Source organism: Accipiter gentilis, chromosome 8 (genome assembly GCF_929443795.1).
Source record: "Accipiter gentilis chromosome 8, bAccGen1.1, whole genome shotgun sequence".
NCBI lineage: Eukaryota > Metazoa > Chordata > Aves > Accipitriformes > Accipitridae > Astur > Astur gentilis.
In genome coordinates this window covers 40,812,949-40,831,208 of record NC_064887.1, presented here as the reverse complement: position 1 = coordinate 40,831,208, position 18,260 = coordinate 40,812,949, and the positions used below count along the sequence as shown (strand labels likewise).

The window sequence follows — 18,260 nt, the reverse complement described above, 5'->3', positions numbered from 1 at the left end:
TGCTCAAAAACTCTCTGTCCCCCATCTCATGGTCAAATTTCTTCTTATGGCAGTGGGTGCTAATCCTCAAGGCAGAGTTCCCACGGCTTCTCCTGGTGACAGCTGTCCTACTGCATCCCTGCCGCTCTCGGTACCCTGCTCAGCCGGCACAGCTCGCAGCAGGACTCAGACACTGGCTGCTGGAGAATGTCCTGCTTCCAGACCCAGCCCTGCTCATGCTCCTGGACCGTAAAACCTACAGGAGCACTCCAGGAGCACTAGCACCCTTATAAAAACATCTTCCTATTTCAGTCCTCTCATTTTAAGATGCACTCTGCCCTAGAGATGAATGGAGTGCAGCACAGATTAAAGTAACCACCGATCCCCAGGGAGGACATAGTCTCAGCTCAGTCCCAACCTCCCCAAGGCACATCAGGAAATAGCTTACCAACACAGTTCTTGCCATCAGGGGTGATTTCAAAGCCAGCATTGCAGATACACTGGAAGCTGCCATCAGTGTTAACACAGCGGCCGTTCCTACACATCACTCCATTCATGATACACTCATCAATATCTGGCAGAGAAATAAACATAAGAAAGTAGCAGCAGGTGGAGTGAGAATCAGTTCCAGCTTAATATGCTCCATGAGAAAACCGGACAAGTGCTCTCAGACACTCAGAGGGTGCCCTGCTCCAGGATCACACTCTTCCCTTCTGGATGAACTACAGGAGATGGAAAAGATGTGAAAAAAAGCTTTCTGCATGCTCTGGAAGCAGCACAACATTTGTGAGGTTAGAGCTCTGGGATCTCAAACCATCCACGATGTCTTTGTCAAACTTCTGCTCCAAGGCCCCCTTTGCAACTCAAATTATCGAAGAAAGGAAGATGATTGTCTCAGGTAGGGGGTTGTTACTGACCCTCTGTCAAGAGCTGGGGAAGACAGGATGAGCTATTTTATGAGCAAATTACTGAAAACTGATAGTCTGGCCCCAGCAGCAATGGATGATCCAGACCCTTTGTAGACTTCTCCTAATGTGGAGAAGTTAGCTTGAAAGGAGCCTGGCAGAAAAGGGTCTGAATCACAGATGAAATGGGGTGGCCCTGCACAGAAGGAAGCCTTTTGGGCTGTATCAGCAGAAGAGCTGTGTGTAACCCACATGGGATCTTTTCTTGTCCTGACAGCCAGACAGGTCACAGCTGAAGAATGACATCCAATTTTGGCACAACACATTAGAAAAGATAAGGACAAAATGGAGGAAGTTGAGAAGATAAAAACAAGGACAATGAGAAGCTTAGAAACATTACCAATGAGAGGAGATTGAGAGACTTGCATTTGTTTAGTCTAGAAGGAAGATGACAGGGGGGTTACAAGTTGCAGTTCCCCAACATGTAAAAAATGTTGTAAAGGAGACAGTGATGAATTTTCATGGCCAGAAGGTGAACCACAAGAAGAATTCAGCCTAAAAGATTTAGTTTGGAAATTAGGAAAGGCTTTCACATTGTTAGGCAATTGGGGGGTCCTTTGGAAACCCCCAATCAGAAACCACTTGACAGAAAAATAAAAAAAATCAAAGGTCAGGCACTGACAGGGAAATCTACCTTTGTTTCTTGTTCACACAGGACATTACCTTCCCACCATTCTTTTTTAGCAGTCTCTCATCTAGAGCACCATCTTGCTGCAAGACACTGACAGAGCAACTTTGCTAGAAATCACAATCCCTACGTTGATACAAACATTCCTCAAAAATCCTATCTTTTGTCAAAACAAAATGTCGTCATCTTTAAATAGAACTCTGCTCTTGAAAAGGACTCTCTAAGTTTCTTGATTGCCTCTAGTCAATTTTAAGATAGATAACGGTAGAGGAAATGTCTAGACAGATTTCAGGACACTGCTGGCAGCTCAGTTAAGTTTTTCTGAAATTCTATCACACACCTGGCTGGGAGGTTTTTTGGTGCTGGGGACTTCTTGCTCTGTTTCCCCTTTACAACCATTCTCCTTTGGTACCTATGTCTCTGATAACCCTGCTGACACTCTTGCAGCACTCGCCAAAAGGAGAGACAGAAAACACTTACCGATGCAAGCCTGCTTTGTGGGGGTGCTCTGGAAGCCCTCGTGACACTTGCAGTGGTAGGAGCCAGGTGTGTTCACGCAGTCGCCATGTACGCAGGGACTGCTGGAGCACTCATCCACATCTGCAAGAAGAAAAGCCTAAACCTGTGAGTCACCACTATACACAGCAAGCTACCAGGACAGGTAACAAAGGCTGCCTCCTGCGAGCTGCTGAGCCCGTCCTTTCAACTCCAGCGCTCAGCATCCTGACAGCACGGCCAGCAAGGTCCCTCTGGATGGCATCTCTTCCCTCAGGTGAATCAATTGCACCACTCAGCTTGGTGTCATCTGCAAATTTGCTGAGGTGCACTCAATCCCACTATCTATGTCATTGATGAAGATATTAAATGGTATGGGTCCCAGTATGGACCCTTGAGGGACACCACTCATTACTGGTTTCCACTTGGACATTGAGCCATTAACTGCAACTCTAGACTCAGTCCTCCAGCCAATTTATTATCCATCCAACAGTCCATCTGTCAAACCCATATCACTCCAATTTAGAGGTAAGAATGTTGGGGAGAACTATATCAAAGGCCTTATAGAAGTCCACGTAGATGACATCCATAGCTCTCCTCTTTTTCACTGATGCAGTCACTCTATCGTCAAAGGCCACTAGATTAGTCAGGCACAATTTGCCCCTGGTAAAGCCATGTTGGCTGTCTCTCATCACCTCCATCTTCCATGAGTTTCAACATATCTTCCCTTCCGAACTGTTTATAGCCATCAATTCCAGTGCTCTGGCTGCATGATTAGTCCCACTGCATTTCAGCTTAGCTTTCTAGCTGCACAGTGGCTTCCAACTCCTTCTGTTTCTTATCCATGCTGCATGCATTGGTATAGAGGCACTTCAGCTGGGCTATCAAGCCTCTCACCTTTTTAGAGGAACACACCCTTATTCCTTTCAGGCATTTCACAGGTGTTTCCCTGTTGGTTCCTAATACATCAGCAGCCCCTGGCTCTTCTCTGTTGCTCAAAATTCCACCCCCTTCTAAATCTAGTCTAAAGCTCTCCTTGTAAGTCTGGTCACCTTTTTAGCAAAGACCTTCTTGTTCCACTTGATCAGGTGAACCCCATCAGCTCCCAACAGACCTGGCTTCTCAAAGGTAGATCCATGATCATAGAAGCCAAAACCTTGAGTATGGCACCAAGCATGCAGCCAGGCATTCACCTGTTCAATTCCTCTCCTCCTTCCTGAACCTCTTCCTCTGACTTGGAGGATAGAGAAGAACACCACCTGTGCTCCAGATTCTTTCAACATTGCTTTCAGTGACACATAGACTCTTTTGGTTGTTCTAAGTTGCCTTTTTGCAGTATCATTAGACCCTACATGGAATAGTAGGAGTGGATGATAATCTGGAGGGTTCACCAGTCGCAGCAGCCTCTCAGTGATGTCGCAAATGTGAGCTCCTGGTAGGCAGCAAACTTCTCCAGAGAAACTGGGGGGATGGCAGTTGGGTGCTTCGGTACCTCTCAGTAAGGAATCTCCAATTACTAATACTTCATGGGCTTTTCTGGTGGCACTGGTTCTAATGCATGTGGGGGCTGGATCAAGGTTGCATGGTTGGCTTTTCCTGGATCTTGTCCGTTACTCATGTGATCTTTGTTCTCCAAACCTAGAGCGTCATATCTCTTACGTAGGGGCACTTCAGAGGAAGGTTCTTCCTTCTGCCCTCAGCAGAGATAAGGGTCCAGTCTCCTTCATCTTCCGAGTTATTTGTGTCAGTCAGCTCAAGGCTGAATTCAGGCTTATCTCCCCCTTGCACAGCCTTGAGGTAGGGCTGTCACTCAGCCTGGGACAGCACACAGTACCACATATCTATCTCTTACTTACATTGTGAAATACCATGCTGCATGTTGAGCTCGTCTTGTAACAGAGCTACTTGTTTGAAGAGTTCCTCTAGCTGGGCATACTTACATAGCTGGGCTATGACATCCACCACTGCCTTCAGGTGTTAGGGGGACTTCCAGGTGCTGGATCTCCATACAGCCTAAGGTCTGGACAGTTATTTCAGCCCTTGCGAGGTCTGCTTGGGTGGAGATGTTAGCATAGGAAGGCTGTTCTTTGCAGATGTGGTGGGTGGACACCATTTTCTTTCAGCAGGACACAGTTCTTATAGTTCTCGGAAAAAATAGCCCACTTATAAAATGGTAATTCTTCTGAAAGATGCCATCCTTCTAGTTCTAATTCCTTGGAGACCTCAAGCTTCTGAGTAGGCTTGCACAGCTACCAGCTAGCTGGGGTGACCATTGGGGCTGCAGCCTAAGCCTGCGGCGTAAGCAGAGCAGGCAGCAGCCCAATAACTGGCAGAGCACGCTGCCCTTCCCGCTGCTCCCTGATTACTGGTGCTCCCCAAGGGCTGGTTATATGGGGCTTCCCATGGTGTGAACTGGCCACCAGGACCATCGGCGCCACCTCGGTGCTGGGACTCTGTCCAAGCAGTGACAAGCAGCAAAGCCAATGGCAATGTTGTGGCTACCAGAGGAGAGCTGTCACCCTGGGTGTTCTTTGTGGGGCAGACATAGCCTTTCTGTCATGCTGCTTCATTACCTGAAACGAGCCCTCTATCTCCAGCGTCTTGTGGGGAGCTCTGACTGGGATGGGGGGTGTTGGGGCAGCAGCTCGAGGTGCTGTTAGGAGCAGGCATGGAGCATGGTTGGAGCTGATCTGTGTGCGTGTCAGGCAGAGCCTACTCACCAATGCACTCTCCGCGCACATCCTGCTTGTAGCCCATGTTGCACTCGCAGCGGTAGCTGGATGGGGTGGGGATGCAGCGTCCATTCAGGCAGAGGTTAGTGAAATGCTTGCAGATGTCAATGGTCTGATTCAAAGTGGCGGTTCCTGGAAAGCACAGAGACAGCATCAGGTAGAGGATTACAGCTCCCTTGATTGTTCCCAGGAAGCAGGGTCAGTAAGTCCAAACACCATGACAGATCAGTGATGCTCAACCTGAACAACCATGGGGCTGCAGACACAAACTCGGTTGCCTCAGAAATCTCTGCAGGGTGCTGCAGTGTGTGGCATGCCCCTACCCCACTGACATGCACAAGATGACACAGCCTCTCAGAAGCAAGCTGGGAATCAATATTTATTGACATCCAGTCCATTTTCACAGGCTTCAGCCCTTAGCAAGGAGCTATACAGGGATGAACATGACGGGGTGTCCAAGGTGGTGAAAAAACCAGTTTTGTTTTGGGGAGGCAGAGAGTGAGGCGGTGACGTGAAAGCTTCATTCCTATGTGGTAATTAGAAAGATATTCTGCGCCAGAGCCAGCCTCGGCTCCCTTGCTCTGCCAGCAGATGCTGTTTGATCTGCTTCTGGGCTCAGCATCTTGCACAGCATTAGTGTCACATCCCATCACTCCCCCCACGTCAAAATAAACCTTGTAGCTGGCTAAGAGCATGGGCGCTTTGCTCATGTGTGCATGGCTCAAAGAAGCGGGCCGGCACGCAGGCAGACATGCTGCCTGTGTTCTGAGACAGGCAGCCAAATTGGGTCAGCACAGTAAGAAAGTAATTTTAATTACCAATGCTTGAACTTCCTGGGCCCATTCCAGGCAGACCTGGGATCCCGCCTTGTCCATTTGCCCCATTTGGTCCGATGCCTCCAGGCCCGTTGAGTCCCGGCCCAACACCATTGGGCCCAAATCCAGGAATTCCTGGAAAGTTCCCAGGGAACCCTGGCATGACTGGGAGTCCTTCGATGCAAAGCCTGCGGTACTCATCTGAAACAAAACAGCTGCCTTAGTGCTTTTCCAAGAGTGCCTGAATCCCCCTCCTGCCTCTGCCAGAGTGCAGAGAACAGAAGGATGGAGACAGACCGGCAGGGAGCAAAGAGAGTGGGTGCTGATGGGAACAGGGCAGATGGGTGAGGAGGGCTTTAACACCCTTCACTCCGGAGCAGATGACGAGACACAGCTTTCCGGGATGTTTGGCAACGGCTTCTCAGGGTGCGTGGGACAGCTGGCACCGTGGGCTCCCTTCATGCAGGAAAGGACAGGACACAGGACGGTGCCAGACACTGTGAAGCTCTGCCCTGCTCAGAGCTGGTGATGAAAGAAGAGCAGCAGAGAGATTTATCTACAGTGCTGTGCCTCCTCAAGGCCTTCTGCTGCCTGGGCTCACCCTCATTTGGCTCCAAGGATCAATTATGGTGGAAGCCAAAGAGAGATGAAGGGGTAGGAGGAAAGGAATAAATTCTTGCCTTGGCTGAACTCATTTGGCTCAACGTCAGATGAGACCCAGGCAGGAGATGCAGCATCCCCATGTGACCTTTCTCTGGGTTTTACGTTGATGATTCTCCACATCAAGCCTGGGGTACCAGCAGGGCCATCAGTTGGTGAAGCAGCAGGTGGAGGTCCTTTGGGTTGCACTTACCAGACCCCCGGACAGGGCACATCTCTGGAGTCTGACCAATGGCCCAGCAACGCCCTGAGTCACAGCAGCACTGCATCTTGGTGTACTGGCCAGGAAGGTCCCCGGCACAGCGACCCCCGATCAAAGCGGAGAAACACGTCCCAATCCGCTGGTCTGCAGAGAGGGAGAAGAGAAGGAGACACATTCACAGCATTGCATCACCATATTCTTCATCAGGTCCATTCCAAATAGCATCTCTTCTGGCTGCCCAATGTCCCAGTCTGACCTCCTGTTATGCCTTATTCCCCAGATCATGAGGTTCTCCAGCACCTCCACCGGGAGCACATCAAGGCTGTAGGGCCAGGCCTCATTCCCCAGTACCAGATCTCACATTCTTATCGTTATCGTAGCTCCTAAATACTATAAGCAGCCTGACCAAGAGCCAGAAAGAGGCAGTAGGTGGGCAATCCCTCCCCATTGGATTCTCTGTTGGGAGCTGCCTTCCTTGCCCTGCAGGAAGGACAAGCTGACTCAGCAGATTCTGGCTGAACTCACAGAACAGAAAACAGATGCAGTTCCCCACCTCATCCCGTGCTTCCTCACCTTCCCAAAGAAATGGGATTATTTACAGGTGTCTCCCTCCTCTCACCAGAGTTTCTGCACTAATGAGAGATGTCAGGGATGGGTTCCCCCACTGACCCAACATACCAGCTGGGAGAGGTCCCACTACTGCACAGCCTGACTCATCCCCTCAGTGGGGACAGATAAACCATTCCGGACTAACTAAATACATTATTCAACAAAATTGCATCCTGGGGCTGAGATGTCCATTCTTCAGGTTCCTCCTCCGATATTAGTGTCTGTCTTCCTTATTTATATTACATTTGTGACCAAGGGTAGGCAATCAGTGCCAATATAACAGTACAACAGGCCCTGAATTGGCGACGTGGAGGGCACTGTCTTCTCCTCTCTTGGGCTGTTGGACCCAGCACGATCTATTTTCCTCTGACTTCTGCCACTAAAAACACTTCCCTGTGATAAAAACCATCCAGCGCTGCCTGCTACTATTTTGAGGGTTCCCAGACAGTGAGTGGGCATTCCTCAGCCATTCCTGCTCTAGGCTGAAGCCTTGGCTGCAACAGTCCTTCCCCTTGTTCTCACTTGTTGCAGGACAGAGCTGGCAGACCAAGGTGGTCAGCCATCTCCTACACCACTTTGCTCAGGCTGGGGATTCAGGCACAACCCTTCCAGCGTTAGTCAGTGATCCCTGATGCTGCGCTAAGCAAGGATCTTGCCACAGCCACCGGTGTCCAGCGTGGTCCTGCACATCTCAGGCCTGGCAAGGACCTGCCCCTCCTTCCCAGAACTGATTTAATGGCAAATGTCCCACGTTCCAGGCTTCCCATGAGGAAGCATTCCCTGCCAGGTCCCAGTGGTCCCAGCACCTCTTGCTAAACAAACGGAGCTGTTCCCAATTCCACATCCCTCCAGCCTGATCACTCCCATTCCCAGTGGATGCCTGTTTCAGGTCATGGGTTAGTTCCCACAGCCTGGACTGAGCTGGGAGGAGAAAGGGCTCTGGATGGTGGTCAAAGTCCGCGAGCCTGGCCAAAGCCACAGACACCGAGCCTGGCACCGGTGTTTGGTGTGTGTGGCTTCTGGACAAGGCCCAGGAGACTGAGGGTCTTTCACATGTCTAGCAGGCTCCGTCTGGCACCAAGTCCTGTAGGAAAACCTGGAATCTTCCACTCATTCATCTCCCGTCCTTGTTTCTCAAGTAAATTAATGAGGGAGAAAGTCTAGTCTGATTTGTCATCTGTGCCTCTAGACTGACATTAGCCAGCAGGCTGACACTTCCCTGAAATATAATTGAAATTAATTGCATGGAGCTGTTTGATCTGTGGGCTGTGGTTACATTTCTTCTCTAATCACAGCGCAGTGACTTGCAGAGGATAGTGACCCCATTTAAAGCCAGGGTGACTAAACCAGCAGGTCTTTTCATCCTTTCCACCATTCTGCAGCACTGAGTTCAGCATGAACTATTCCCTTTTAAGAAACTTTATCCACCAAAGAGACTTGCAGAAAGACAGACAGACTAGGAGAAGGGAAACTTGGGTGAGGGGACTGAATGCAACACTGGATTAGCTCCTAATCCTAATGAAGGGAAGTACAAGCCACATGGGTGTTTGGGTCATCCCAAACCCTTGACCTCTGGCAAGTGGCAAAAGTGCAAGAGCAATGCCCACGTCTTTGGGGGTTTCAGCAGATGCTGGAGTGTAGAAGAGGGCTGTGTTTCCACAGCGTGTTGTGTAGCCCCCTCTTATTCCAGAAGGAAGCTGCTCTCTGAACAAGCCAGGGCAGGATAGCGGGGCCATTTGGAAAAGCTGCACCTCAAACCCTTGATGGGAGTTTAGCGAAGTGAGGACTTAGGGCTGAGCTTAAATGAACTTCTAGATCTGAGGGTGGTAGTTTGGAATAAACCCTTTGGGCATTAGAGAGGAGAGATCCCACCCGGCTCCTTCTGTTCTTCTGTGGGATGCTTGCTGTCCCAAAAGCTATGATACACGGTGACAGCCAGCCAGTTAATGGGCAAGGAGTGATTTGGAGAACGCAGTCTCCTTCCCCACAGACAGACATGTGCTGACAAGTTTGACAAGGCAGGGAGGTCACAGCAGTTTGTCTAACGGGGGGAATGGTCCAGCTCTTATTCATCTGGACAAATGTTTATTAAATTCAGCTGTCTTTGCTGCAGTTTATAATAATCTCTCTCAGAAATGAAGGTCAGAACTAATTGAAAACTCATCTGGAGCTGCCTTGGGCAGAGAGAGGGGTGGATGGAAAGAACAGTGGGTCCCTGCAGTCCCTCTGTGACCTCCTGCAGGACCACCCACATGCTGGAGGTACGAGCACAAAGCCGTCGTGGTTTCGTTCTGCCTTCCTCTGCAGCTGTTAAGGGAACAGGTTTGCACAATAAACTCAGTAAATCAGATAATGCTGCAGGCGAGAAAGGAGGTAGAATTCCACATGAGATTAGATGATGCACAGAAGGTGGGGGATAGAGCCACAGGTCTGTCAGAGGTCTCTGACTCAGAGATGCTGTGGATGCTTTACAAGGTCCAGCCAGGAGCGGCAGAGCAGGAGATGGAGTTTGGCCTGCTTATCATAATGAGACAGGAGCAACTCCAAGCTGGACCTTTCTGCTGGGGTCTGGCAAAGTCCGCACCCATCCGGCTGGGCCATGATGCCCTGGTATGTGTGTCCTGATGCCCAGGAGAAGCCCACAGCAGGAGCTGCACCCTCTGAGTGACTATCCAGCACGGCTAATCTCTATCTTCCCTTTCAGTGTGGACATCCTCTTTGTGGTCTGCGCAAGGTGTCCAAGATGTGTCGTGCACCTGCAAGGGATTTTGCAGTTTTCATCCTGATGAAAACCTCGTTTGTTTCTTTGGTGGTGGGGTAGGGGCAGGGAGAGATGGAGGAATAGAATGTACTGGTACGGTTTGCCAGGAGAGAACTTCAAAGGGCGAGTATTTCTCTCACTTTGCGACTTGTCATGTACAGAAACGGAGAAGCTCAAGTGACCAAACCCAAACAAACTAGTGGTTGCAAAAGGCAGTTGGCTCTGACTACAAAGAACCTGAGGGCTATTAGCTCAGAAGGGAGCTGCAACACAGCGGCATGTAGCCAAAGTTCTCCCACCCAAGATGTCCAACGGTGCTTGGTTTGCAAGGAAGAAGGGTGCAAAAAGGAGCCTCATACTGTGGTGAGAACAGTCAGTCTGGAGCAATGATTCCATCATATGTTCTCTGTTTCTGGAAAACTGACCAATTTCATTCTTGTCTCGGTAAGATTAGATGGTGGTGTCTGTCTCAGTGAAGAGTCATGCCAGAACGAAGGCACAAAGCATCCCTTTGTGCACAGCTCCCACCAAACTGCAATACCCATGGCACACCTTGGCCACCAACGCTTCTGCTGCCTCACCGCGGGAGGGCTGCAGTGCAAGTGGAGAAGCTCTGGGTGTTATTGCAGGACAGTTTCTTTGCTGGCAAGTGGCATAAAAAATTCACTCCCTCCCTGGCTGTTTGGTCTTTTCCAAATTCACATCCCAGTTCAACGGTTACAAGGTTGAGGTATAAATGCATCCCTGAAAGGATTTGATAAAAAACTATTCTCTTTTGGGGGGAAATGCTTTACAAATGTGGGCTGAATGAGCCAGTTTGCAGTTGAGGTCCCTTCACAGGTTCATACTATGGAGCCTTTCTACACCCTCTGGTCCGTGCAGATGTCCAGGCAGACCCCTGCTTGGCAGCATCACCAGCTCCCTTGATGCCTTGGACCTGTTGGGAGACTCTGCTCAGGAACACTCCCCAGCTCCTTATCAATCTGGTTTGAGCCTGTGACCCTCACACCACTTCCCTTTTGTCATTTCTTGCCCTCATAAATATCTCCTCATGTTTCCTCTTTCCTCTTGCTCTTTCCTTTCCTGGATAACAACCAAAGCGGGCAAAAAGGGTTCTCCAGGCAGGTGAAGTCTTCAGTAACACCCTCACAACCTTCTCTGAGCCTAGGACTTTGCAATGATAAGCAAGATCTGGCCCTACCCAGAACTTTAGGCAGTAAATCTGCTGATGCTGCCCAATAAAAGATAAGACCCAAATCTCTCAGAGCTTTGCTGCACTATCAGGGAAAAAGAGCAAAGAAAGCAATGTGCAGGAGTGCTGACTTGCAACGAACAAAGGAACACCATGTACATGTCTGGAAATGCACCTGAAAGGCCATTTTTCTCATTTGAAAATTATTCTTTTAAGCTGTTCCTGAAAAGCAACCCATTGTACTGAAAAGAAAAAAAACACCTCACAGTCAGCTAGAGCAGATCCTTCTGCTGCCTGCAAAACACTAAGCCTGTCTTTTACAAGCATAAATGAATGAAACTGTTATGAACATGCGTGGAACTGGATTCTTTGTGTCAAGCACAGGTGGTTGAATCATTCAATAAATGTTCATTTCAAACTATGACGGACTTTCTCCAGCTATGCTGCCGTTTGCATTTTACTGAGGAAGGCAGTGAAAGCAGCTAATGAGATTTGGGATCAACTCAAGCTCAGTGTCTTGCTGTTTCAGCTGCAAAAACTACAGGAGATTATTCAAATGCAATAAAAAGGTGTTTACTTTGCTAAAAAAGGAGGGGAAAGGGATGGGAATATATCAAGGCTGCCACCATAAAGTCACCACATAGCCAGTGCTGGTGCCCCATGATATATGAGACACTGCGGTCACTTCCAGTCTAAACATCTGAGAGGTGGCAGTGTGACAATCTCTTCTGCTCTCTCCTGATGCTGTCCATGCTTTAAGGGTGGCCACATTATTTATTAATTTTCAATTTTACAAACTATTTCTTTGATTTATTTCATAGGACGTAAATTGTGAGCTTAAACTACCATAAACTCTCAAAACGAGCACTAAAACCCCCTCAAAGGAGAGAAGCAGGGTTTGCAAAATATGGATCCCAGGGCAACAACACCCCAATAGTAACTGTGCATTTTGCCAGAAAAAATATTGTCTGTCCCAAAATGTGACAGCACACTAGCAGCATATATTAGCTCAGGGAAATGGCTAGAGCATGATGTATTGAGTTCAGATGCAGTCATAGTCCACTGCAGCTAAGCAAGCTTTGGACTATTTTTAAATTTGGGCTTTCTAATTTTATTTAGTTTTCATTTCTTGAAGCACTTGGTTTCAAGTAAAGTGGGGAAATATCCGTATGACTCATCCGATTGCCGTCACACCCCTCCAGGCTTACGGCAGGGTCTGGGAAACAGGGAGGAAAAGAATTTCATTCTCATTAAAATCTATCAGATTCCCAAACAAGGTAACTGGTACATTATGCTTTACAATGTTTTTCTTTCCGGAACTAGAACATGATTAATTTTCACTCCAGGTTCTGTGGATATAAAAGAATTTGGAAATTATTTTTTTCTGTATTAATTTCCAGGACTCTCAACAGAAAGCTGTACCTGACATTTTCCATTGCACTAACAATGATCTTTGCCTTTTCTGTAACAGTTCCTCTTTACAAATCCTTGCATCCTTGCCTTTCTAAGGCGAATGAACTTTCTGAATAGTGAGACAAACGCTGGGATTCATTTTGACTAAAGTGCATGCCCCTGCTGAGAGCAAGTAAACAGAGAGCTGATCTATTTATCATAGAAACTGTTGTCTGTTACAAAGAGAAATGGACCATCAAATATTTACAAGGCTTGAAAAGGAATTTTGATCTGTTAAACATGCAAGATTCACTCCAGGCTCTGTAGTCTGGAGGCAGGACAGCTCGTCAGTCTGGAGAAAGCTTGCCTGGACTCACGCCAGCTCTGGGAAGCTTTGAAATACAGACGCTTTGCGCCAAACTGAGACAGGGTGAACAGGTACGTCAGAGCCAGTGGAGCGGCACACACCAGCCGCACCAAGCCCTTGGTGCAGTCTGCAGGATGGGGATGGCACCACTGTGATTTCCGTACCAGCCCGGGAGTCATTCTCTTGCCAGAAATTGGGTACTGTGGGAGGAAGGTGGGCTACAAGGTAACGCGCGAGAGCTTACACGACAGACTTGAAAACCTGCAGGTTCAGCATGGGTGCAGGAATAGGTGTCTGCAGTGCCCGGTGCTCCGCTTGGGAAGCCCCTCTTTCTCTCCACTGGGTACAGAAGGGATCCAGACAACCAGCTCAGTGCAAAGCGACTCACTCCCAAAAGGTTGAGTTCAGTGAGATGAAGCCAACTGAGTCCACAGCCCTACTGATTATTAGCTGGGGGCACTAGGGATTTATGAGCCATTACCTGTGGTCTAAGCACGAAGCAGGAGGAAACGATAAAAGTCACCGTTTATTTGCATTGGTTATGCAAACGCTTGGAGTAAACCTTTCCCCCCTTCACCTCTGCAAAGCAAGCAGATGAATATGCAGTTGTGGGTTGTTCCCCATCACTGCTCCAGGAGGGTTTGCAAGCCTTCCCTTGGACTTCCACACTCCACAACCACACTCTGTGCCTGCAGTTCAGTTGTAGGGAGAGTACTGGTGTCTCTCCCTGGCTGATATCTGCTGCGGGAGAAAAGGGGTAGTGCCTGGGATTCTCCTGCTAGCTGGTGCTGTTCTGTGAGTAGGAGCACAAGGATCCTTCCTCAAACAGACCACTATCGCAGCCAGACACCTTCCACCCCAGTCTTCCTGCTAGTGTCCTCAGCAACCCCTTGTCAAACACTTCAAGCACTGAGGCACCTGCAGTCCAAGTTACAGAGATGGAGAAAGCCCTGGTCTGCAACAGCATCAAAACCTGTGACCAGGACAGACCACGTCAGCCATGGCACGTGCAAGGACAGCACATGGAAAAGAACACTTTCCAGCTATTGCAGGAACAACGTCCCTTTGATTTGCAAATCTGGTGAACACCAGATAGTGATTTGCAAATCACCAGGTCTGGATTTCAGATTGCGATCTCTCCCTGTATCTGTGGTCCTGAGATCTATTTAGCATCTTACCAATGCAGCGTGATCCATCGGGGCTGGTCATGAAACCACGCGGACATGTGCACACGTAGCTGCCTGCCGTGTTGGTGCACTCGCCGCCGTCACACACGCCAGAGATTGCCCCACACTCATCCACATCTAGAAAAGAACAAACCAACAGTGATTATATTTCCCTGCAAACCATCTCCTTTCCTATCCGCAGTGTGAATCCAGGAGCAGAGCTGGGATCGCAGAAGACAGTAGCTGGTGTTACGGGTTGTCATGGGATGCCCGAGACCATAAGTGGCCTCCTAGCAGTGGATCAGTATGGAAAATGAGAATTCCCCAGAGGGTGATACAGAGGGCTTCATGGAGTCCTCTGCTTATCTCTACTGACAGTGTAGGTCTTTGGGTAGGCTGATCTAAAATGTTGAGCTCCCTGGAGTACAAAGAAAGCTTCAAGACCGAAACGTGTCTGTGCAGGTACATGACTGGCTGGACAGCAGGTCCCTCCATGTGACTTGGAGGCCTCTGAAAGCAGAGATGCAACATCAGAGACAACATCATGTTTTTGAAAAGCACTGGACTCATGCATTATTCATCAAACTTCTCCATACGGGAAGGATTTGGTTCAATTTTAAGTACATTCAGGCATCCAAATCCAGGTGAAAAGGCCTCTGTACTATCAGTTAGGCAAGCGAGGCCAGGGCATATCACTCTAGGGGTTCAGCTCCTCAATCAGCAGTCCTATTTTAGTGTGAACTGATTTGCGTAACAATGCCATGAACATGCCATTGTTTGAACTATTTATCTTGTCACAGGGAAGATTAGCAAGATAGAGATATACAGTGAGTCCTTGGAGAGATCACACCTAATTATCCATGGCAATCAAAGAAACACTATCCACGTTAGCAAGCCCTGCCACACTGCTTCTGCAGCAGCCTGCTTCTCCAGCCTCCCACTGCCATGTGTGTGACAACATATCAGTGAGAGGCATCTCTCTGGATTTAAGAGCATGGAATATAAGGACATTACAACAAGATTTTGTCAAGGCACAACAGCTGGACTCAGACATCAGAAGGATCAGGCAGCCCCAGTGCCCAGACATATGGTAATAATTGCAGAAAAGTTATAAAAGTACCACAATTCAGAGACAATCACCCCAGTTGCAGCTTCTGCCATCTGAACTTATGATGTGCTCTACAAGCAGCTGTCTAGTGTGGAGATATGGCAGACCCCCACCACAGGCTGAACATGGAAACTAGCCCTATTGCCAAGGTCCTTGATGCCTAGGTCTGGATCCTGAAACAGAGCATCTATATTTGAAATCTTGCTCAGAGTTAGATTTTAATCCACACTGGAAGAACTGACTTGGAAAGATGAGACACTATAAGGTTTGCCTGAGAACTGTAGAGTTCTCCAAACTTTTCAGGCCATTTATATTACAACCTTGAGAAAATTCTTGAGTGGAAAATTCAACAAGTACCTATACAGATGATACAGAGAGAGACAGCCTATAACTTCTGTATGCAGCTATCACTTGGGAACTGAAACTTGAAAAATCAAAGGGAACAGAGCGGCAAAGCAGCTATTTTGAAAAGGGCAATCTGTTTTCAACAAATTTTGACCAAAATGACAATATAATTAAATGTACAGGGCCCAGCCATGCTTGTGGGGCACTTGGCTCTAAGGACTTCTCTGGGAGCAGGGTTATAGATTTTTTTCTATTGCCAACCGAATTCTGTTTCAGAAGCTGAGACGGAATTAGATCCAACCTCTAATTAATCCACACAAAGCAGCTGGTTGGTGGTCATGGTCCAGGTGGTGGTAAAAGACAGAAGGAATATTTGCTCGATACTTTTTACGGTGGCAAAAAAAAAAAAAAGTGTCTTGGCAATTGGCAAAATAAATCATTTCTGCTAAGCAACTTTATTTATTGTATTTTAAATCTATCATGCTGTTGTGAATGGATAAGGGGAGTTTTATATGCAATTCAGATGCTGCCTGGGGCTGGCAGGAAAGTAATGAAAAGGAACTGGTCAAAGTCTGCTCCTTCAAGGGTTTTTTTCTGATGTGAACAGCATAACAGCCTTGCACAGCCTGATGGCGTTTGCATGTGTGGAGGTTAGAGTTGCTGCAGGGCAAAGACTAATCTGCCAGAAAAAAAGCAGAACAGCAAAGACCTCTCATCTAGGAGTGGGGATGGAGGATGTCTTTGGAAGAGCTCATCTAGCAGACTTCAGTGATGAAGGCAGCATACAGACATGGGAAAGAGTTACCTGAACCCACCCGTCAGGGCAAGGGAGGGACCAGAAGTCGTCTGTGCCAGGAGCCAGAAGGCCTGGCTGTGATGATGGATATGAGCCACAGTGACAGATCTGAGAAATGGGCAAGAAATTTCTGCAAGAAATGGGTGTGGGCTACCCCCAGGGGTGGTGAGCTGTGTCCTGTCCAGTGTGAAACTGAGAAAAAATTTGAGTTAGGAAGGAAATGTCTGACTGCAATCTCACAGTGCCATGCAGTGGCTAGCGATGCTAGTGCAGCCCTGAAGATGTATGGGAGAAACACATAGCAGAAGCAGGTAGGTGATGTTACCTCTTAACTAGGATCATTCCTGGATGCCACAGCTCTGTGTGGTGTCAGTTCTTAGAAGAGGGTGTTAACAAAATGGAGGGGTTCAGAGTCTAGGGGGACGACTCAAGGCCTGGGAAAAACTGCCTGTTGTTAAGGGACTAGGCAGGACTCAATTACATTTATCCAAGAAACTGTGAGGATGTGATGGGTTCATAGAAAAGAGACACAAAGATGATGTTGAGAACACAGTGCTCTGCAACCTCAAAAAGAAAAGATGAAAACTGAAGCTGAGACGTTATAAATTCAGGCTGGAATGAAGCAGACAGATTTATACCAGTGGTAAAGAATCTTTGGGCTAGCTACCCAGGGACAGGGCTAGTTCTCCAAGGCTTGGGATGGATTCAACTCACTTAACAATGTCTGTAAAAGGATTCCCTAGCATAGGCACAAATCCAAGGGAGGGCAAGGGGGGGGGGGTGAAATCTGGCTGCACATAAGTGACTCTCAAGGACTAAGCATTGTCCTCAGTCCTCCAGAAACATCCTTATAAACTTTATCCTTCCCTCTAAAGTTAGAAAGGATGCCAGAAGCCTTCTGCCATCATGTCCCAGGCACTGTGACCCCACTACACCAGCCTTTGGCTGCAGGGTGGGACAGCCATGGACATCTGATGAGGACAGTTAATTCGCATCACCCCAAAGTCCCTGCCTTGCTCTGCAGGAAAAGAGGTATAAGAGGATCTACACTGTTAGACCTCTAGAGGAAAAGATGGCAAAAATGATCCAGACAGTGGTGCATGTTGAGTTGTGGTCAGATGTGTTAGATGGTTACAGAGCATGCATCTCCATCAGTGTTTTTTCTAGATGCCATTTACAGTCAGCAGAAAGAGATGATTTCATCCAGGCAGTAATTCATCACATCTGAATGGAAACATCTAAACAGAGCAGAAGAGTTGTGCCCTAACGGTGATGATTTTTCCCTGCAAAGTGAGACATAGTAAAATTCATTCCACTGAGCTCAGCGATAGACACTGACAATGTATGTGTTCAAGTAAGATGAGCCGAGCTGCTTTTTGAAGTGAGGCATATGGTGCGGACAGAGACCCCCCATGGGTGCTTCATGTGGTCAAAGAAATAATCTTCAACCTCTCCTCCTTGCTCACACAACCTATTACAAACACAATTATCTTCTGTTTTACTTTGGCTGCAACTCTGAGTCCTGAGGAGTCAAGTGAAACCTCGATTTCAACATGCACAAAATTAAGCCCAAGTGCATAGGGCATACACTCATATATCAAGAGGGGAAGATGCCTTCCTCTTTGGCTTCTTAGGAACTCAACATTATACTTTTGGCTAGCCAAAGATTTCAGCCGCCTTTTGCAAGCAGCAGAGATATCGCCTCTGTCCTTGCGGTGCTCCTTTAGCTCTTTGATGCTCAGAGCCCCTCCAACAGACAGACATGACTTGAAACCTCAAGGCAGCAATGCAAATCTACAGAAAACACTTCCCCCACCTGGGCCCCTGCAGCGAAAGAGATTTTATCACTACAGCCTACCCTGTCATTTAATTACAGGCCTGTGTTTGGTTACAATTTGCAGAACACTGGAAGGGAAAGAGCTTTATGAAGCAAAAGCTGGTTGTACTATTAGAAATAACAGCTTAAAACTTGGGCATAGCTCTCCTGAAGTTTGTTGGATCAGAGATCTGGAGGCCAGCTGACAGGCAGGCATCTTATTAGATCAATA

General features: G+C 47.9%; 1 protein-coding gene across 1 annotated transcript in view; it reads right to left on the bottom strand.

Moving 5' to 3' along the window:
• Positions 1 to 18,260, bottom strand: part of LOC126041890 (fibrillin-2-like) — a 111,811-nt gene that overhangs the window by 38,900 nt on the left and 54,651 nt on the right. Inside the window, exons 8-13 of the mRNA XM_049808258.1 lie at positions 13,976 to 14,101; positions 6,468 to 6,620; positions 5,618 to 5,815; positions 4,788 to 4,931; positions 2,053 to 2,172; positions 428 to 553 (exon numbers count right to left, since the gene is read on the bottom strand). Of these exons, the coding sequence (XP_049664215.1) occupies positions 428 to 553; positions 2,053 to 2,172; positions 4,788 to 4,931; positions 5,618 to 5,815; positions 6,468 to 6,620; positions 13,976 to 14,101 (867 nt within the window). The remainder of the gene's footprint in view (positions 1 to 427; positions 554 to 2,052; positions 2,173 to 4,787; positions 4,932 to 5,617; positions 5,816 to 6,467; positions 6,621 to 13,975; positions 14,102 to 18,260) is intronic.